This window comes from Bombina bombina, chromosome 1 (assembly GCF_027579735.1).
Source record: "Bombina bombina isolate aBomBom1 chromosome 1, aBomBom1.pri, whole genome shotgun sequence".
Taxonomy (NCBI): Eukaryota; Metazoa; Chordata; class Amphibia; order Anura; family Bombinatoridae; genus Bombina; species Bombina bombina.
The window spans coordinates 109,758,971-109,782,212 of NC_069499.1; the positions used below are offsets into that span (position 1 = coordinate 109,758,971).

The window sequence follows — 23,242 nt, forward strand, 5'->3', positions numbered from 1 at the left end:
GGAAGTTTTACAGTTTCCATTAAGGCCCTGATGGTCCTTCCTTCTTGTTCCGATGGATCTTCTCCTTCTTGCGTGCAAGAGGTCATGGGGCTGGATTCTGGTACTGGAACACTGCAGTGCAGTGCCCTATCTCCCTTTTTGGGGGGTTTTCCTTCTCTAGGGAAGGGTGCTGTGTAGGGGTTCTGGAACCTGAACACATAGTTTTTCTATTCATAACTTCATGGAGAATTGTTCTCTCCTGGGATTTGGTTTCTCTAGACCCCCCTTTCTCTCCTGAGGCCTGGTTAGGAGAATTTTGTATTCTCTGTCTTCGACTGTTGCCAGCCATTTTGGGCTGGGTGGGGGATCCGGCTGGTCTGTTGAGTCTTGACCATGTACGTTCAGTCGATCATGTTCTCCTGCCTTTGGTGGGGGGGTCTCACAGTATTCATCCATCCTTGATTGCATTTGCTGCTGGATGTTCTCCTAGGGTCCGGTTTTCTCTTGAATGGGAGTTGTTACCGTTGTCTGCGGCATTTCCCTGGGGATGGTGTTCCACAATGGCTTAGGGTAAGCTTTGCTGCCTTTAACGATGGAGCTCGTGAGTTCTGGAGGTCCTTTGGCCTCGGAACCGAAGTTCTCCTTTCCCAATGGGCTCTGCTACTTTGTGGCTGGGAAAAGTTTGTGTTTGGAACTAGAGGTTTGAGGGCTTGTGTTTAAGGGGGCATTGAAGTTCTTCCAGTGGCTTTTAGAAAAAGCAATAACCTAGAAAACTAGACTCTGGTTCAATTCCCAGCATGTGACATGCTATACATACATGTCTGGAGCGAAAGAGCACATGTAACCCAAACTTTATGGTTTGGAGACTTCGATGACCTCTGGACGTCTGAGGTGCCAGATTAGAGGGATATTTTTGCTTTCACTTTTGGTATCTTCAGGATGTCTGTTTATTGTGGTCTACTCACAGGTACCTCTTGTAGGTTGCTGGGGCTGCTTTTTTTCCCTTCTTGGGTGGTCGGGTCATCTGTGTCTGGAAGTTCAGGTATGTCCTTATTACTTCATTTTCAGTATCTTGCGCGCTCTCATAATAGGAGCGCAGGGGTTTGGGGTTTTCCATTCCCCCCCCCCCGGCAATTCCCCTGGTCGGCGTGTCTGCCAGGAGTTGTGAGGCTTTCATCGTTATTCCATGCGCGGTACAGGGATTTGCCAGGAGGCTGATCCTGTAAGAATCTTGGGAGATTATATTGTCTTCTCCACCTAAGGGCTTGTTTGTAGCCCGTCCCTTTGTTGCCCTTCGACCCTCTAGGTGATCTAGCTCTTTGGGCTTGCTGCAGAGGGTCCGGGGTTTAGATCCACCTCCAGGTGCTGGTTGCCATCTTCTTAGGCCTGTTAAGATGTCTTCTGGGCTTCTTGATCTGAGTCTAGTGTGAGTGTCCACTGTCCAAGGACATTGGGATGTGGGATGCATGGGCTAGGGTGCCACCTCCGTATGAGGCAACTTGATGGTTTCTCAAGAGGTTAGAAATTTCGGCCGGTCCAGGCTTCTAAGGGTCTGTCTTATGGCCATGTCTCCTGTCTGAGATTTTGTGGTCCGGATTTCTGGACTCGGTCCTGGGAGGTTCAGTTTCAATCCTTAGGTTTTGGAACATCCGCTTGTCCCTCCAGGAGGGTGGTTGTCTCTCAGGGGAGATTTGGTACCTGCCTGTCGGTTAGTTGCTGTCTCTCAGGTTTGTCATCAGGGGAAGCTATTGCACGTTAATGCAGGCTCATGGTTGTTTGTCTCAACGGAGCTGGCGGTGATGGCTGATTGATATCTCTAAAATGGTAAGGTTTTTACCATTTCTCTACTTCCTCCTTCCCATACCTATGGCTGGGAAAGTGGTTTCTTGCATTTGCCCTACTTTGGGGAGGTTTGGGAAGTTTTACAGTTTCCATTAAGGCCCTGATGATCCTTCATTCTTGTTCCGATGGATCTTCTCCTTCTTGCGTGCAAGAGGTCATGGGGCTGGATTCTGGTACAGGAACACTGCAGTGCAGTGCCCTATCTCCCTTTTTTGTGGGTTTTGCTTCTCTAGGGAAGGGTGCTGTGTAGGGGTTCTGGAACCCGAACACATAGTTTTACTATTCATAACTTCATGGAGAATTGCTCTCTCATGGGATTTCGTTTCTCTAGTACCACCTTTCTCTCCTGAGGCCTGGTTAGAAGAATTTTGTATTCTCTGTCTTCGACTGTTGCCAGCCATTTTGGGCTGGGTGGGGGATCCGGCTGGTCTGTTGAGTCTTGACCATGTACGTTCAGTCGATCATGTTCTCCTGCCTTTGGTGGGGGGGTCTCACAGTGTTCATCCCTCCTTGATTGCATTTGCTGCTGGATGTTCTCCTAGGGTCCGGTTTTCTCTTGAATGGGAGTTGTTGCCATTGTCTGCGGCATTTCCCTGGGGATGGTGTTCCACAATGGCTTAGGGTCAGCTTTGCTGCCTTTAACGATGGAGCTCGTGAGTTCTGGAGGTCCTTTGGCCTTGGAACCGAAGTTCTCCTTTTCCAATGGGCTCTGCTACTTTGTGGCTGGGAAAAGTTTGTGTTTGGAACTAGAGGTTTGAGGGCTTGTGTTTAAGGGGGCATTGAAGTTCTTCCAGTGGCTTTTAGAAAAAGCAATAACCTAGAAAACTAAACTCTGGTTCAATTCCCAGCATGTGACATGCTATACATGCATGTCTGGAGCGAAAGAGGACATGTAACCCAAACTTTATGGTTTGGAGACTTTGAATTACCTCTGGCCGTCTGAGGTGCCAGATTAGAGGACGATTTTTGCTTTCACTTTTGGTATCTTCAGGATGTCTGTTTATTGTGGCCTACTCACAGGTACCTCTCGTAGGTTGCTGGGGCTGCTTTTTTTCCCTTTTTTCTTGGGTGGTCGGGTCATCTGTGTCTGGAAGTTAAGGTATGTCCTTATTACTTCATTTTCAGTATCTTGCGCGCTCTCATAATAGGAGCGCAGGGGTTTGGGGTTTTCCATTCCCCCCCCCCCGGCAATTCCCCTGGTCGGCGTGTCTGCCAGGAGTTGTGAGGCTTTCATCGTTATTCCATGTGCGGTACAGGGATTTGCCAGGAGGCTGATCCTGTAAGAATCTTGGGAGATTATATTGTCTTCTCCACCTAAGGGCTTGTTTGTAGCCCGTCCCTTTGTTGCCCTTCGACCCTCTAGGTGATCTAGCTCTTTGGGCTTGCTGCAGAGGGTCCGGGGTTTAGATCCACCTCCGGGTGCTGGTTGCCATCTTCTTAGGCCTGTTAAGATGTCTTCTTGATCTGAGTCTAGTGTGAGTGTCCACTGTCCAAGGACATTGGGATGTGAGATGCATGGGCTAGGGTGCCACCTCCGTATGAGGCAACTTGATGGTTCCTCAAGAGGTTAGAACTTTTGGCCAGTCCAGGCTTCTAAGGGTCTGTCTTATGGCCATGTCTCCTGTCTGAGATTTTGGGGTCCGGATTTCTGGACTCGGTCCTGGGAGGTTCAGTTTCAATCCTTAGGTTTTGGAACATCCGCTTGTCCCTCCAGGAGGGTGGTTGTCTCTCAGGGGAGATTCGGTACCTGCCTGTCGGTTAGTTGCTGTCTCTCAGGTTTGTCGTCAGGGGAAGCTATCGCATCTTAATGCGGGCTCATGGTTGTTTGTCTCAACGGAGCTGGCGGTGATGGCCGATTGATCTCTCTAAAATGGTAGGGTTTTTACCATTTCTCTACTTCCTCCTTATCATGCCTATGGCTGGGGAAGCGATTCCTTGCATTTGCCCTACTTTGGGGAGGTTTGGGAAGTGTTACAGTATCCATTAAGGCCCCGATGGTCCTTCCTTCTCATTCTGATGGATCTTCTCCTTCTTGCGTGCAAGAGGTCATGGGGCTGAATTCTGGTACTGGGACGCTGCAGTGCAGTGCCCTATCTCCCTTTTTTGGGGTGTTCCTTCTCTAGGGAAGGGTGCTGTGTAGGGGTTCTGGAACCCGAACACATAGTTTTTCTATCCATAACTTTGTTGAGCATTGTTATCTCATGGGATTTCGTTCCTCTAGTCCCCCCTTTCTCTCCTGAGGCCTGGTTCGGAGAATTTTGTATTCTCTGTCTTCGACTGTTGCCAGCCTTTTTGGGTTGGGTCGGGGATCCGGCTGGTCTGTTGAGTCTTGACTATGTACGTTCAGTCGATCGTGTTCTCCTGCCTTTGGTGGGGGTCTCACGGTGTTCATCCCTCCTTGATTGCATTTGCTGCTGGATGTTCTCCTAGGGTCCGGTTTTCTCTTGAATTAGAGTTGTTGCCGTTGTCTGCGGCATTTCCCTGGGGGGTGGTGTTCCACGATGGCTTAGGGTCAGCTTTGCTGCCTTTAACGATGGAGCTTGTGAGCTCTTGTTCAAGGGGGCTCTATGTTCTCACAGAGAGCCTCTTTTCTCTGCTAGGACAGTTAGTTCTTCCAGCCCTTGTCTGCAGGTTCTGAATTTTCTTAGTTTTTTTGTTACAAGCTTTCTTCCTATGTGCTAGTTCTAGCGGTTGTGTCTGCTAGTCCATTGTACAGTGGGGGGCTTGTGGCTCCCTTAGAGCACCATAATTTTTTATGGTGTTGGGTCGTGGATCTGAGGGTGGACTTTTGTCCTTCTCGTGATTGCTCTTACATAGGGTGGAGTTGCTCTCTGGACCTTGTCCTTTTAGGAAGTCCCTTTCGGGGCGGTTGTCTTGTAGCAATGTTGGGTTTGCCTTAGTCTTTTTGAGGTCCTTCGTTCTCCCCCTCGGGTGTAGGTGGAGGTTCTCTTCCTTCGGGTCGGGGGTAAGTTTGTAGAATCCGTAAACCTGTGGTGCTTGGCTCCTCGGAGGCCCTTGTGCTCAGTGGAATCTAGGGATTCTGAGTGGTCTCTAGAACGGCCTTGCAGGTTGTCTAGCTGATGGGCAGTCCCTAGTCCTTCAGGTTTTTACCTTTTTTGTTTCTAATGAATAGTTTTTTAATGGGTGTTGGGTAATTTCAGGCTGTGGTGCCCTTTGAAGGGGCCTGCCCTCTGTACCCGCCATTTGTTTGCATTCAGTGTCCTCTATAGCTTGGGTATTGTTTTCCCTAAAGTAATGAATGCAGCTGTTGACTCTTCCCGTTTAAGAACAAAAACTTAAATTATGCTTACCTGATAATTTTCTTTTCTTGTGACAGGAAGAGTCCACAGCTCCCCGTCTGCGTTTCTTCTATGGGATGGCCGTATTTTAGTTTATTTCTTCTTCTGGCACCTTTTTCACCCTGATATTTCTCCTACTCTTTTTTTGTTCCCTTGGCCGAATGACTGGGGGATGAGGGAAGTGGGGGAGGTATTTAATTAAGCCTTTGGCTGGGGTGTCTTTGCCTCCTCCTGGTGACCAGGTTCTGAATTCCCAAAAGTAATGAATGCAGCTGTGGACTCTTCCCGTCAGAAGAAAAGAAAATTATTAGGTAAGCATAATTTTAAGGGTTTTTTTGACGTACTGTGGTTTTTTTCACGCTTAGTATTATAGGCATGTCTGTATGACTGGCCTGTTGTCAGAGAAGCGCTAATCTGATGCACTATGGATTATTAACGCTCCTAAAGCCTAATTTAGCCTCTGATAAGGGGTGTTGTGAATATTATCCTAATTATTATTATTTCAGTAGTTTACCCACAGAGAGTATTTTGGAACCTCTATATTATTCTGTTAATGTAACTCAATATATATATATAAAAGCGGTTACCAACTTTGCAGAGGCAATGCGTGCAATTTAATAACACTCTGGGGGATATTTATCAAAGCCTCAACTATGCCGCATTCGCCAGCACCAATACGCTCGCCTAACATCGCGGCCACGGACCTGAATACGATCTCCATATTTATAAAAAAAAAAGTCGGCAAAAATCCGCGCACCAAGTACGGGGCGATGAGCATCGTACTGTTGTTAACTAACAGTCATCGATCTCGCTGCTATTCGGCTTTTTACCAACTTTATTTATACCCTGTCACTAAACGCCGCCACTATACTATAATGTTTAACCCCTATCCCGCCGCTCCCGGACCCAGCCGCAACTTTAATAAAGTTATTAACCCCTATCCTGCCGCTCCCGGACCCCGCCGCAACCTAAATAAAGTTATTAACCCCTATCCCACCGCTCCCAGACCCCGCCGCCACTAAATAAACGTATTAAGCCCTAAAACTCTGGCCTCCCACATCACTACCATTAACTAAACCTATTAATCCTTAAACCACCAGCTCCCCACATCGCCATAAACTAAATTAAGCTATTTACCCCTAAACCTAACAACCCACTAACTTTACATTAAAATTACAAAATCCCTATCTTAAAATAAATTTAAACTTACCTGTAGAATTAAAAGAAACTAATTCTAAACTATTAATTAACCTAACCTAACTATTATACTACAGTTACATTAAACTAGCAATTAAATTAACTATATTACATATTAAAAAAACCTAACCCTACTCAAATTATTTAAATCTATTAAAAATTACTAAATAAAAAAATAAATAAACTCTAAGTTATAAAAAAAAAACCAGTATCAAAAATAAAAACGAATTACACCTAATCTAATATCAAAATAAAAAGCCCACCCAAAATAAAAAAAAAACCCTAGCGTACATTAAACTACCAATGGCTCTTAAATGGGCCTTTTGCGGGGCATTGCCCCAAAGAAATCAGCTCTTTTACCTGTAAAAAAAAAATGCAAACACCACCCAACAGTAAAACCCACCACCCAACCAACCAACCCCCCAAATAAAAAGCATATCTATGAAACCTAAGCCCCCATTGCCCTGAAAAGGGCATTTGTATGGGCATTGCCCTTAAAAGGGCATTTAGCTCTTTTACCTGCCCAGACTCTACTCTAAAAATAAAACCCACCCAAAAAAACTTAAATAAACCTAACACCAACCCCGACGATCTACTTACAGTTCTTGAAGTTCCGCTTGAAGGATCCATCCAGCCGGCAAGAAGTCTTAATCTGGGTGGCCTCTTCCATCTTCATCCATCCTGCAAAGTCTTTCATCCAGAAAATAGGATGAGAGCTCAATCCTATTGGCTGATTGGAACAGCCAATAGGATTGAGCTCTCATCCTATTGGCTGATTGGATTGTTTCAGCCAATAGGAATGCAAGGGACGCCATCTTGGATGACGTCACTTGCATTCAAGTTTGACCGTATTAAAGAGGAGCTCCTCGTCGGATGTCTTCAGGATGGACCCGCTCCGCGCTGGATAGAAGAGGCTGCATGGATGAAGACTTTGCCGGATACTGTGGGTTTTTTCCTCTCATAATTTAGTGTTTTTTATTTTTTGTAATTTTTAATAATAGATTTAAATAATTTGAGTAGGGTTAGGATTTTTAATATGTAATATAGTTAATTTAATTGCTAGTTTAATGTAATTTTAGTATAATAGTTAGGGTAGGTTAATTAATAGTTTAGAATTAGTTTCTTTTAATTCTACAGGTAAGTTTAAATTTATTTTAAGATAGGGGTGTTGTAATTTTAATGTAAAGTTAGTGGGTTGTTAGGTTTAGGGGTAAATAGCTTAATTTAGTTTACGGCGATGAGGGGAGCTGGCGGTTTATGAGTTAATAGGTTTTGTTAATGGTATTGATGTGGGAGGCCAGAGTTTTAGGGGTTAATATGTTTATTTAGTGGCGGCGGAGTCCGGGAGTGACGGGATAGGGGTTAATACATTTATTTAGGTTGTGGCGGTGTCGGGGAGCGGCAGGAATAGGGGTTAATATTTTTATTTAGTTGCGGCGGGGTCCAGGAGCGGCGGGATAGGGGTTAATAACATTATGTAGGTGGCGGCGATGTCGGGAGCGGCAGATTAGGGGTGTTTAGACTCTGGGCTTATGTTAGGGTGTTAGGTGTTAACGTTACTTGTTTTCTACCATAGAATTCAATGGGATATCTGGCAGCATTGAACATAAGCTTTCTCTGCTTTCAGACTCCCATTGATTCCTATGGCATCCGCGGCCTCCAGGGTGGCGGATTGAAAACCAGGTACGCTGGGCCGGAATAGCCGCGAGCGTACCTGTTAACTATTTGAAAACTTTTTAAAAGTGTCAAATAGTGCCGAATGTGTATTCAGAACATCTGTAATGACGTAAGCATCAATCTGTGTCGGATTGAGACCGGCGGATCGTATGTTACACCACAGATTTTAACTTTTGCCGGTCTGTAGGCTTTGATAACTAGGTCGGATCAAGCTCGCCACAATTACGCTGCGGAATTCCAGCATATTTGCGGTTGACGGCTTGATAAATATCCCCCTCTGAATTATATGATTTGCAAAGTATAATACATATACAGTTTCCTGAATCCTTTTAGTTCTGAATTTGTCTATTAATTAAACTGAGACTAGATTAATAAACAAACTTAGTTTATTAAAATAATTTTTATTTCCAGTCCTTAATGCTATCTCTAATTTCTAAAGAGTGGTCCAAGCCCTAGTATCTATTTCAATGAGCTCAGAGATTTAAAAAGATGTGTCCTTTGCCTGCTTCTAATTTAGAGCTTTGGAAAACTATTCCTATAGTGGATGGGGCTATTTCTACTTTAACTAAACATACTACTATTCCTCTTGAAGTTAGTACCTCTTTTAAAGAACCTATGGATAGGAAATTTGAGTCTTTTCATAAAAAAGGTTTTTCAGCAAGCAGATTTTCTTTTTAAGCCTGCAATTAGTATTACTGACATAGGTGCAGGTTCTACCTTTTGGTGTGAGGGTTTATCTGAGCTGCTTTCTGATGAATCTGCTGGTAAAGAGTTTTCTAATCAATTAAAACTCGTTAAAACAGCTAATGCTTTCATTTTTCGTGCAGTTGATCAATGCAAAGAATATGGCTCTAGCCATTTTAAATAGTAGGGTCTTGTGGTTGAAATCATGGTCTGCTGACATGGTTTTAAAATCAAGAATTCTGTCTCTTTCTTTGGGAAGGTGTTGTTTGGGTTTGGCCTGCACAAAATAATTTCTATGGGGGAAAAGGAGCTTTTCCTTAAGGATATGAAGTCTAAGGGTAATTCTAGAACTTCTAACTGTTTCCATTCCTTTTGCCAATCTAAAAACCAAACGTCCTCCTCTGCCTCTTTTTCAAGCATGATTCTTCCAGTTTTTCCTGGAAACCAAACCTGAATTGGAACAGGTCTAAATAGTCCAAGAAGTCTGTTTCCACTACTAAGTCTGCATGAAGGTGTGGCCCACAATGCAGATCTTCTGGTAGGGGGCAGATTACACCTTTCTCAGGGGGCTTGGTTTGATTCTGTTCAAAATCCATGGGTTCTGAGCATTATTATTATTATTATTATTATTATTAAAACGTCCTACCTTAAATGGCATCCTGCAACCTCCCCCATTAACACAATCACAAATCGGACGGGGGCGTGCCTAGCAGCATAGGCAGTCCCAGATGATCTGATCCCAGGCCTTGAAATCACGTTATCGCATTGACGATATGTGAATTCATTTTTTCCAACAAGTGTTGAACACTTGATGCCATCACTATGGGGTTAAACAACTATCCATTTTACTTCTGTTATCAAATTGGTTTTGTTCTTTTGGTATCCATTGCAAATCAGGTTTATTGTCAAAATTTACAGATTTACAGACTTTCAGCTATTTTCAATGAACAAATCAAACAAAAGCAATTGAAATAGCTCAAAACAACAAAAGCTTCAAGTGGTTTTCTAAAATTCAACTGAAAATGCAACTTTTAATGAATTCTGTAGCCTCAAAATTATTCAACCCCCTGAATAAAATCCCTCACAACAGGCACAAATATGAAAAACAGGTGTTGTCTCAAGCACACCTGATGCAACTAATCAAGGGCTTCATTAGTTGCACCAGGTGTGCTTGAGCTAGAACACATGAAATACCAGAACTGGCTAGGGGTTTGTCGAGTGTCACATTTGACTGCGTGTTAGAAATATGGTTAAGTCAAAAGAATGGTCCAAAAAGTTAATAGAAGAGATCATCGCCCTTCACAAACAAGGAACAGGATACAAAAAGCTAGTGAACGCACTGCATGTTCCTAGAGACACTGTTGGAAGCATAGTTCGCAAGTTCAAAGTTAAAGGAATAATGGTTAAACTACTTGGAGGGGGCAGAAAAAGGAAGCTATCAACGGCTGCAACCAGATTTCTGAGAAGGCAGTTCAGAAAAACCCTTGAGTGGCTGCAAAAGACCTGCAGCAAGACTTGGTGTCAACAAGCGCTGAGGTTTCAATTTGCACAGTAAGGCTTGTACTAAACGCAGAAGATTTCCATGCCAGAACTCTACTACTAACCCAAAAGCACAAGAAAAGTTGGTTCCAATATGCTCAAAATCATATAATTAAAGGGACAGTAAAGTCAAAACTAAACTTTTATGATTCAGATAGGGCATGCAATTTTAAACAACTTTCCAATTTACTTTTATCATTAAATTTGCTTTGTTCCCTTGGTGGTATTTTTGAAAAGCTAAACCTAGCTAGGCTCAAACTGATTTCTAAACCGTTGAAAACCGCCTCTTAGCTCAGAGCATTTTGAAAGTTTTTCACAGTTAGACAGTGTTAGTTCATGTGTGTCATATAAATAACATTGTGCTCACTCCTGTGAAGTTTTTTAGGAGTCTTCACTGATTGACTACACTGTATGTCTGTCAAAAGCACTTAGATAAAGAGGCTGTCTGTAGAGACTTAGATATAAGGTAATCACAGAAGTAAAAAGCACATTAATATAACTATGTTGGTTATGCAAAAACGGGGAATGGGTAATAAAGGAATTATCTATCTTTTTAAATAAGAAACATTTTGGTGTAGACTATCCCTTTAAGCCACACAAGTTTAGGGATTCTGTTCTGTGGAGCGATAAAACAAAACTGAAACTTTTTGGCCTGATGGATCAGCGGTATGTCTGGAGGAAGAAGAATGAAGCATACGCTGAAAATAACACGGCCTACATTTAAGCATGGTGGTGGCTCTGTGATGCTCTGGGGCTGCTTTGCATCCTCTGGCACTGGAAACCTGCAGCGTGTGGAAGGTAAGATGGATTCATTGAAGTATCAGGAAATCCTAGGAGAAAACACCATGCCGTCTGTGAGGAAGCTTAAGCTTGGGCGTCATTGAACCTTCCAACAGGACAATAATCCGAAGCATACCTCAAATTCCACCAAGGTTTAGTTGCAGAAGAAGTCCTGGAAGATTCTACAGTGGCCATCACAGTGACCTGACTTGAACCCCATAAAAAATCTCTGGTGGGATTTGAAGAAGGTGGTTGCAGCACGCAAACCCAAGAATATTACTGAACTGGAGGCCATTGCTCATGAGGAATGGGCTAAGATTCCTCAGGAACGCTGCCAGAAGCTGGTGTCTGGCTATGCATCTTGTGTGCAGCAGGTCATAATAGCAAAAGGGTGCTCTACTAAGTAATAAAGATGCTTGCCATGAAGGGGTTGCAGAATTCATTAAAAGTTGCATTTTCAGTTGAATTTGGGGAAACCACTTGAAGCATTCGTTGTTTGAGCTATGCCAATTGCTTTTGTTTGTTTTGTTCATTGCAAACAGCTAAACATTTTGACAACAAACCTGATTTGCAATGGGGGTTGAATAATTTTGATTACAACTGTATGTGCAGCCACCAATCACCAGTTAGCTCCTAATAGTATATTACTGCTCCTGGGACTACCTAGTTATGCTGTTCAACAAAGGATACCAAGAGAATTAAGCAAATTGACATTTAAAAGTAAATGGTAAAGTTGTTTAAAACTGTATGCTCTATCTGAATCATGGACATTTTTGACTTGACTGTCCTTTTAAATAAGGTGACCAGATTTCCCAGACCCCCACATACTTAGTTTATCTATCTTACTTACTCATGTTATGGTTTTGCACACCGATTGCCTTACTCCCTGCTCTGCAAGACTTGAAAATTGTACATTACAGGTATGATGCAGTCAAAATATTGAGGAGCTACATACACAACTTTATGATCCAGAAAACAAATTTATGTACACAAATGTAACAGATTATACATTTAGTAGCCAGCAACTTAGCATTATGAACTGTGGCTCTGTAATTTATAAAACCCTACTATAAGTATAGACCTACCCCAACTTTACACACATTGTACCTGGCACAGATATAGCAGCATCATACAGGCATTGATCATCACTATGAATATTACCCCAGCTCTGTCACCCAGCTGGTCAGTAAACACAAGCCAAAGCTCACAGTAAACAGTGGACCAGAGTCTCATTCTACACTCCTTCACCAGCTCGATGCAGCCATCCTCGAGGAGGCACAAAGCAAGTCAACTACCACTTCCTGTTGTCATTGGGAATCTAACCTGTGATACTCAAAACCAACCATGATTAGATTGCAAGTAACTGCAGCTGATTTTGTTAGATTGCAAGTAACTGCAGCTGATTTTGTTAGATTGCAAGTAACTGCAGCTGATTTTGTTAGATTGCAAGTAACTGTAGCTGATTTTGTTAGATTGCAAGTAACTGCAGCTGATTTTGTTAGATTCCAAGTAACTGCAGCTGATTTTGTTAGATTGCAAGTAACTGCAGCTGATTTTGTTAGATTGCAAGTAACTGCAGCTGATTTTGTTAGATTCCAAGTAACTGCAGCTGATTTTGTTAGATTCCAAGTAACTGCAGCTGATTTTGTTAGATTGCAAGTAACTGCAGCTGATTTTATTAGATTGCAAGTAACTGCAGCTGATTTTGTTAGATTGCAAGTAACTGCAGCTGATTTTATTAGATTGCAAGTAACTGCAGCTGATTTTTTTAGATTGCAAGTAACTGCAGCTGATTTTGTTAGATTCCAAGTAACTGCAGCTGATTTTGTTAGATTGCAAGTAACTGCAGCTGATTTTGTTAGATTCCAAGTAACTGCAGCTGATTTTGGGAAAGTTGGTTCTTGTCATTTACATGCTGGGACAAGGGACAGGAAACTCATTTGGGCAAATTTGGGACAATCCAGGACAGCATAGCTTAGCCCTTTAAAAATTAGTGACAGACTGACCAAATTCAGGATTTTGCCAAACTAAATAAATTAGAGACACATTTCTCATATTTAGGACTGAAAAAAATATATGGATATCTGGACACCTTTTATTAAACTAAACTCAAAATATGTTTCATTATATATATCAAAAGCATAATCTTAACATGTTCTTTTTAAAAAAAATAAACAAACAAATTTAAAAAGAAAAAAAAAACAACTTTGATGGTTCCTTGTACACATCACCTTGTACGTCACGCAACTGCAGTAATACAATTTGACTTTCTTTGCAATATACAGTATCTTTGTATAGATCACTGAAACAGGAATATAATAACATAATTGTTGGTTGGCTTATTTAATTTTACTCTTAAAAACTAAAGGGACATCCTGTTCTGCAATACAATTAAAGATTCAATTAAATTGCTGTGGTCATATTGATATATATCAGGCATTAAGGTGCATGTTATGTTTACTTATTTTCATTACTAGTATTAAATTAACATCTCAGAATGATCTGTTTCACTGCAGTATTTTCATAATCTGCTGATGCAACGAAAATGTTTTTAGCAGTTATTTCAGGTAAAGGCTTTCTAGATAATGAGCTTTCTCTGAGCTGACTCATTAATGGTCTGGACTTGGTCCATTTGGAGAAGATAGTGTAGCTCACAAACCAGGCTTATTCAATTAGCTTGCCAACATGCTCTCTTCTGAGCACATTACATTAGCATGACAAATGAAAGTTATGGATTTTCTCCATTTTATAAAGAATTGTAGCAGCAAACACCCAAAACTACACAGATCAATAGATATATTGATGATAGAAATATATATTTTCTATGCTATTGCAGTCTTTTTAAATAGCTGATGTAGTAAAGTCAACCAATAGCATTTACATTTAAAGGAATACTAAACCCAATTTTTTTCTTTCATGATTCAGATAGAACATGCAATTTTTAGAAACTATCTAATTTACTACTATTATCAATTTTTCTTCATTCTCTTGCCATCTTAGTTTGAAAAGCAAGAATGTAATCTTGGGAGCCAATCCATTTTTGGTTCAGCACCTGGGTAGTGCTTGCTAATTAGTGGCTAAATGTAGATTACAAGGGGAACACTAAATATCGCTTTCATGAAAGCAATATTAGTACTCCACTGTGTAATACCAGTGCATGAGAGGGCACTTCCATAGGCTCAGAGATGGCATCAGGACATTGTGCGGCCAAAGGGGTAAGTAGCGCAGCGATGGCAGCAAACTTACATTTATATGTATATGATTATATACATATATATTTATGTGTTAATATGTGTATATACTACATATTAACACATTAAAGTGAAAGTAAATTGTCAATGTTGTGATTATAAGTTTAGTCTAATACAGTGCCCAACATTGTAGTCGCTAACTTCATTTTTTAGCAAATATAACAGAACTTATATAAAATATATATTTACGGCTGCCGTTTTTTATTTGCTTCCTCCTCCCCTCGATTTCTTCCGGCTTTTTGTATAGAAAATATTTCTGCTTTCATAAGCGACGTTTGCGTATGTAAGTGTGCACGTTTTCGTATTTGCCAAGCTATGCGCATGCGCTAAGTTACGATCTCCACTCTGTGTAACAACGATGATGAGCGATATGGAATTCCCTTTGCAAATGCGCATGCGGCTGACGGGAACGCGCTTGTTGAGTGACCTCAAGTTTCGGCATTCATGCATGTGCACTATAACAAGTGGGAGGTTATCCTGGCGATGTAGACGCCAATGGGGGAACCAATCCGTTAGATACGGATTGAATCGTCACGTGTGCAATAAAAATTTTTTTGGTGCAGGCGGATGAATGGCGGTAGTCTTCGGCAAAAGAAAAAAGGCAATAACAATAGTTATAAAGCGATTGAAAATAATTGATGAATGAAAGTACACTTTATTTTTCATATATATTTGATATCAAACGAGCAATGACTGTAATTTTACTTCCACTTTAATATATATGTATATAAGCATATACATATATATTTACTGAGAACACATAGTTCCCATTGACCGCAATGTAAAGGCACTTTTTAGTGCTGTTTTTTTCTAATACCCCACTCCCACCAACTTTAGCACCAAAATACTGCCTAGTGCAGTAATTTTATTAAACAATAAAGATGCTGCTATATTTATTTTTTAAATAAAATACACTAGGTAATTTGGGGGCATTTGGAGCACATTTGATCTCTGGTTTATTTTATAAGTGCTAATTGGTACCACCAGCTTGCGCGCCCGCAAACAGGCAAATTTGGAAATTAGGAAAAAAAAGGCTTAGAAGCGAAAAGCTTGTTGCATTTTTATGTGCACTAACATTAAAAATATAATATACAAAAATTTATTTTTAGATAATATATTGCAGCTGCATTCTAAACACCTGTGATGCATTGCGACCTGCTGAAGCAGACATTAGTTCAATTAAATGTTCTGTAAACTGAAACAATATAATAAACTTCCTGTGTGTTATTCCCTTATATGTTGATTTTAATATCTGTTTTTTGTGTCTGCAGAATATGGAGTCTCATAGACCATGCGCTCATTGCCCGCTGCAATATGGAGGAACCGATTCGCTGCGCAGCTGTTAGTACAGATGGTATCCATCTAGCCCTTGGGATGAAGGATGGATCTTTTACTGTGCTGCGAGTCAGGTGATATTCTCTAATGTAAATAACTATCACTAAGCCAGTATTTTATTGCATTTGTAGAAAGTTTAATGCCAAGAAGCAGCAGAAGAATGTGAAATCTATACTATAATTGCGTTTGTAATGTCCGTCGCCGTCGGCAGTTGCGCACGCATCCTCAATGGAATGTTGGCAGCGCGAGGACAAAATAATTCACCTGGATGCGGCGAAGCTGCATCCAGGGGATGCAGTGTAAGCTGCATCTAGGTGAATTCCGAAAATGACAGGGCCCTGCCATTTTTGCAATCCGTTGCATCCCGGTGGATGCTGTGAAGGGAAACAGAGCATTACAAAAGCAACACCTAATCGCCCACATTAAAGTATTTTTTTTAAAAACTAACCGCCCGCATGAAGTATTAAAAAAAAAAACACCGCCCGCACGAAATATAACAAAAAAAAATTCTACACGAAGTATTAACTCCTAAACCGCAAAATCCCTACATCGCAATAAACCTATTTCCCCTATTAACCCCTAAACCGCAAAACCGCTACATCGCAATAAACTTATTTAACTTATTAACCCCTAAACCGCAAAATCCCTACATAGCAATAAACCTATTTTTCCTATTAACCCCTAAACCGCAAAACCCCTACATCGCAATAAACCTATTTAATTTATTAACCCCTAAACCACAAAATCCCTACATCACAATAAACCTATTTACCCTATTAACCCCTAAACCGCAAAACCCCTACATCGCAATAAACCTATTTAACTTATTAACCCCTAAACCGCAAAATCCCTACATAGCAATAAACCTATTTTCCCTATTAACCCCTTAACCGCAAAACCCCTACATCACAATAAACCTATTTAACTTATTAACCCCTAAACCGCAAAATCCCTACATTGCAATAAACCTGTTTACCCTATTAACCCCTAAACCGCAAAACCCCTACATCGCAATAAACCTATTTAACTTATTAACCCATTAAACCGCCAAAACCAACAACGCGAATTACTATTTAAATACCTAAGTACAGTACACTAACCTAACACCCCCTAACCTAAAAACGCCTAACCTAACACCCCATAAAATAAACCCAAATTATCTAAACTAATATATTCTAAAATTACAAAAAATAAAAAGTTTACAAAAAATAAAAAGGCTAACATTACAGAAAATAAAAAATCAAATTACCAAATTTAACAAAATTAAACCTAATCCCTATGAAAATAAAAAAGACCCCCCACAATAAAAACACCCCCTACTCTAAGAATAAACTACCAGTAGCCCTTAAAAGGGCTTTTTGCAGGGCATTGCCCCAAGATAATCAGCTCTTTTTCAAGAAAATACACAAAGCCCCCCAACAGTAAAATCCCCCACCCACCAAACTCCCCAAATTTAGGGCATTTAGCTCTTTTTCTGCCCATTCCTAATCTAAATAAAACAAATCCCCCCAAAAAACCCTTAAAAAATCCTAAGTCTAACCCCCAGGTTGCTACTCACGATTCCTGAAGTTCGGCGGAGAAGGTCCTGTTCCATGCGGTGAAGTCTTCTTCCAAGCGCAACCTATTCTTCTTCCAGAAACATCCTGCGCGGAGTGGAGCTGAAGACTGGCGACTCTGGAACTGAAGACTGGCGACTGCGGAGCCATGGAGCGTGGAGGATCCTCTTCGTACGATCTCTGCCGTACACTGAATAGTGAATTCAAGGTACGCGATTAAAGATGGCGTTCCTTGAATTCATATTGGCTGATTTGATTCTTCCAATTCAAATCAGCCAATAGGATGAAAGCTACTCAAATCATATTGGCTGTTTAAATTAGCCAATAGGATGAGAGCAAGTGAATTTTTATTGGCTATTCAAATCAACCAATAGAATTTCACTTGCTCTCATGCTTCGCGGTCACCGGTCTTCAGTTCAGGGTCGCCGGTCTTCAGCTCCGTGGTCTTCAGTCTTCAGCTTCGCTCCGCGCAGGATGTTCCGGGAAGAAGAAGAGGTTGTGCTTGGAAGAAGACTTTACCGGCTGCAACAGGACCTTCTCCGCCGAACTTTAGGAACCGTTAGTACCAACCTGGGGGTTAGATTTAGGATTTTTTTTTAAGGTTTTTTTGGGGGGATTTTGTTTTATTTAGATTAGGGATGGGCAGAAAAAGAGCTAAATGCCCTTTTAAGGTCAATGCCCAAACAAATGCCCTTTTCAGGGCAATGGGTAGTTTAGGTTTTTTAGTGTTAGGTTATTGTATTTGGGGGGGTTTGGTGGGTGGGGGGTTACTGTTAGGGGGGGCTTTGTGTATTTTCTTGAAAAAGAGCTGATTATCTTGGAGCAATACCCTGCAAAAAGCCCTTTTAAGGGCTACTGGTAGTTTATTCTTAGAGTAGGGGGTGTTTTTATTTTCATAGGGATTAGGTTTAATTTTGATAAATTTGGTAATTTGATTTTTTTATTTTCTGTAATATTAGCTTTTTTTATATTTTGTAAACTTATTTTTATTTTTTTTGTAACTTTAGAATGTATTATTAGTTTAGGGTTTATTTAATGGGTGTTAGGTTAGGGGGTGTTAGGTTAGTGTACTGTATTTAGTTATTTAAATAGTTATTCGCGTTGTGGGTTTTAGCGGTTTAAAGGGTTAATAAGTTAAATAGGGTTATTGTGATGTAGGTGTTTTGCGGTTTAGGGGTTAATAGGGTAAATAGGTTTATTGCAATGTAGGTGTTTTGCGGTTTAGAGGTTATTTATATAAAGAAATATACTTAAAGTAGATATAATTTAAAGAGAAGAAACTTTGTATTTATTTAGGACAGTAGTTTGTCTAATTAAAGTGTGGCTATATCTGTAGTTTATTATATAGAAAATATTTTTTATATATTTAAGATAGTAGTCCATTAAAATTATAGTATTGCTACACCTGTAGCTTAAATTTTTATATAGAATTCACACTGTACGCATAAATGAGTCTGTGATTGGCTGATGACTGTCACATGATACAGGGGGCCTGGAAATTTAATTAAATTTTGAAATTTGTCAGAAAACATATTCAGCTAATTTAAAATTCACAGTATTCACAGTAAGTACAATTACTGTATTTAATGTTCCTTTAAGACCCCTTATTTCAAACCAATAGTATTGAGAAATGAGTGGTCCTGTGTCTTCCCGCTGCCAGATACTTCTCAGTAGGCAGAGGCTAAAATTCAGAATTTGTTTGTTAAAAGGCAGCGGCATTCGGCACCGGATGTTTTAGTGTAAAATCGCAACACTTAAATATCTGGATTTGTACTATCACACATGCCCATGTCTGCTTCTCAGTATTGGATTCATTTTTAGGGTTATGGTGCTTTTTAAGCACCACATATGAAAGAGTGAGGTTGAATTAAGTGGTTTCATGTCCAAAAAAGCAAGTGTTTCCTCTAAGGACAGATTTTCCATGAGCCATCACATGTGGGATTAAAGTCCAGCCATACAAAAAGAGGTAAAACACCCCACACAACAGAACTTAATCCCCTTAAAGGGACAATAAACCTAATTTTTTTCTTTCATGATTCAGAGCATTCAATTTTAAGCAACTTTCTAACTTACTTCTATTATCAATTTTTCTTTGTTCTCTTGTTATCTTTATTATTATTATTATTATTCAGTTTCAGAACCCTGGACAGCACTTGTTTATTGGTGCTGTCCAATCAGCAAGGTCAACCCAGGTTGTTTGTAAAAAATGGGCCTGCTTCTAAACTAACATTCTTGCTTTTCAAAGAAAGATACTAATAGAATGAATAAATTGTTATAATAGGAGTAAATAGAAAGTTGCTTAAAATTGCACACTCTATCTGAATCACGAAAGAAAAAATTTGGGTTCAGTGTCCCTTTAAGGGGATTAAGTTCTGTTGTGTGAGGTGTTTTACCTCTTTCTGTACGGCTGGACTTTAATCCCACATGTGATGGCTCATGGACTCTCGCCATCATGAAAAAAAAATATTTTATCAGGTAAGCATACATTTTGTTTTGTGCTAATATTACAATTACAAATCAAAATGTATTTTTGGCCATGCTAACATCTGCGTGTTGCAATAGTGAGGGTGTGCCAAATCCCTCAAAAAATAGATTTCTATTGGGGAACGCAATAAAATTCATGTCGGCTAACACTTAAGGGCTAAGTCGATGGTGCTCTAAGCTAAGCCAATGGTGCACAATTATTGGAGTTCTTTATTTAGTTCTGTGCTATGCTATTAAAAATAATGGTTTACTTTTGGTCTTAAAACGAGCTAAATTTTACAGATATATTTACATTGAACTTGAGCACAACGCTCCCTGCACTATGCATTAAAAGTACATTACGATGCTTTGGTTAAAATATTTAACTATCCACTTCTTTGCGCGAGGTTGTGAAGAAGATAACGTTAATAAATTTGGGCTATTGTGTCTGACAGGAATTCTTCCCTTGTGGTTTTCATTTGTCCTCCCAAGCTTTTCTTTAGTTTATTGTGTGTTTCCTTTTTTATTTAAAAATCCGTATGTAAAGGTTTTACATGTATTCTCTTAATTATATATATACTAGTCCTAAAGCCCATGTACACGGGCCATTTTTTGCAGTACAGCGGCCCCACCCCTTGCTCTCTCTCTATCCCCCCTCTCTTTTTCTCTCTCTCTCCCCTCTCTCTTTTGCTCTCTTTCTCCCCCCTCTTTTTTACTCTCTCTCTCCCCTCTCTCTTTTGCTCTCTTTCTCCCCCCTCTCTTTTGCTCTCTCTCTCCCCCTCTCTTTTGCTCTCTCTCTCCCCCATCTCTTTTGCTCTCTCTCCCCCCTCTCTTTTGCTCTCTCTCCCCCTCTTTTGCTGTCTCTCTCCCTCCCTTTTGCTCTCTCTCTTCCCACCTCTCGTTTGCTCTCTCTCCTCTTGTTTTCTCTCTCTCTCCTCTCATTTGCTCTCTCTCTCCTCTCTTTTGCTGTCTCTCCCCCTCTCTTTTGTGCTCTCTCCCCGTCTCTTTTGTGCTCTCTCCCCCTCTCTTTTGCGCTCTATCCCCCCTCTCTTTTGTGCTCTCTCCCCCTCTCTTTTGTGCTCTCTACCCCTCTCTTTTGTGCTCTCTCCCCCCTCTCTTTTGTGCTCTCTCCCCCCTCTCTTTTGTGCTCTCTCCCCCTCTCTTTTGTGCTCTCTCCCTCTCTTGTGCTCTCTCCCCCCTCTCTTTTGTGCTCTTTCCCCCTCTCTTTTGTGCTCTCTCCCCCTCCCTTTTGTGCTCTCTCCCCCCTCTCTTTTGTGCTCTCTCCCCCCTCTCTTTTGTGCTCCCCCCCCTCTCTTTTGTGCTCTCTCCCCCTCTCTTTTGTGCACTCTCCCCCCTCTCTTTTGTGCACTCTCCCCCCCTCTCTTTTGTGCACTCTCCCCCCTCTCTTTTGTGCACTCTCCCCCCTCTCTTTTGCTGTCTCTCTTCCTCTCTTTATCCCCCCTCTTCTGCTCTCTCTATCCCCCCCTCTCTTTAGAGCTCTCTGTCTCTCGGCAGTCGGCCCCGGCATATGGCCCTGTCCGGCCCGCGTCACGCCCAGCCCTGCCCATGTCATGCTTGGGCCCCGCCCATGTTGCACCCATCCGGCCACGCCCACTCCACCACATGCTAGATGCCAGGTCAGTTGGAAGGCCAGGTGTGTTTGTCCTCGCGTGCAGTCTCTACTGCGCATGACAGCTTCGGACAAACACACTTGGCCTTTTATTATATAGGATAATATCTCTTAAATATAATGATAAAGAAAAACATAATATTTTTATAACCAATAAATATTCTATAGCACAAGCTGCAGATATTTTCCTGTTACAAAAGTACTTACCAAAATGATAAGTTATTTTGTTAAAATTAGTGTATTTATCCAAAATCAAACCCTAAAGAGAGGGGGGATTCCTTAAAATGTGACACATTGGGGGCTACTTATCAAGCCGTCTACTTTTCTGGCTTCGCCGGCCCAATACGTCCGCCTAAGCTCGCCTACCTTCGCCGCCGCGGACCTTGAATACGTTCGCCTAAGTTATCAAATAAAGCTGTCAAAAAGCCGCGGGGCGATGAGCAGCGGACTGTGACAGTTATCACTCATCCGATCTCGCTGCCCTTCGGCTTTTTCCCAGCTTTATTGCTAGCCTGTCACTAAGCACTCACACTAAACTACACTGTTCTACCCCCTATACCGGCGCCCCCGGAGGCCCCCGCAACTAAATAAAGTTACTAACCCCTAAACCGCCGCTCCTAGACCCCGCCGCAAGTCTTATAAATGTATTAACCCCTAAACCGCCGCTCCTAGACCCCGCCGCAAGTCTTATAAATGTATTAACCCCTAAACCGCTGCTCCTAGACCCCGCCGCAAGTCTTATAAATGTATTAACCCCTAAACCGCCGCTCCATGAACCCGCCGCAACCTATAATAAATTTATTAACCCCTATCCTGCCCCCCACTACGCCGCCGCCACTGTAATAAAATGATTAACCCCTAAACCTAAGTCTAACCCTAACCATAACGCCCCCCTAACTTAAATATTAATTAAATAAATCTAAATAAATTAACTCTTATTAACTAAATGAATCCTATTTAAAACTAAATACTTACCTTTAAAATAAACCCTAATATAGCTACAATATAAATAATAATTATATTCTAGCTATCTTAGGATTTATTTTTATTTTACAGGTACCTTTCAATTTATTTTAACCATGTACAATAACTATTAAATAGCTTACCTAGCTAAAATAAAGAGAAATGTACCTGTGAAATAAATCCTAACCTAAGTTACAATTACACCTAACACTACACTATACTTTAATAAATTATTCCTATTTAAAAATAAATACTTACCTGTAAAATAAACCCTAAGATAGCTACAATATAATTAATAATTATATTCTAGCTATCTTAGGATTTATATTTAGTTTACAGGTAACTTTGTATATATTTTAGCTAGTTAGAATAGTTATTAAATAGTTATTAACTATTTAATAACTACCTAGCTAAAAGAAATACAAAATTACCTGTAAAATAAATCCTAACTTAAGTTACAATTAAACCTAATACTACACTATCATTAAATTAACTAAATAAACTACCTACAAAGAACTACAATGAAATACAATTACATAAACTAACTAAAGTACAAAAAATAAAAAAAGCTAAGTTACAAAAAATAAAAAATTAAGTTACAAACATGTTAAAAATATTACAACAATTTTAAGCTACTTACACCTAATCTAAGCCCCCTAATAAAATAACAAACCCCCCCAAAATAAAAAAATCCCTACCCTATTCTAAATTACATAAATTTCAAAGCTCTTTTACCTTACCAGCCCTTAAAAGGGCCATTTGTGGGGGCATGCCCCAAAAAGTTCAGCTCTTTTGCCTGTAAAATAAAAATACAACCCCCCCCCCCAACATTAAAACCCACCACCCACATACCCCTAATCTAACCCAAACCCCCCTTACAAAAACCTAACACTAATCCCCTGAAGATCATCCTACCTTGAGTCGTCTTCACTCAGCCGAGCCACCGATGGAACTGAAGAGGACATCCGGAGCGGAAGAAGTTAATCCTCCAAGCGGCGCTGAAGAAGTCTTCGATCCGGCCGATGTCATCTTCAAAGAGGCGCTGAA

At 40.8% G+C, this 23,242-nt stretch overlaps 1 protein-coding gene across 1 annotated transcript in view; it reads left to right on the top strand.

Annotated features, from left to right (window-relative positions):
- Positions 1-23,242, top strand: part of EML5 (EMAP like 5) — a 261,422-nt gene that overhangs the window by 59,457 nt on the left and 178,723 nt on the right. The window contains exon 5 of the mRNA XM_053710836.1: positions 15,520-15,657. Within this exon, the coding sequence (XP_053566811.1) occupies positions 15,520-15,657 (138 nt within the window). The remainder of the gene's footprint in view (positions 1-15,519; positions 15,658-23,242) is intronic.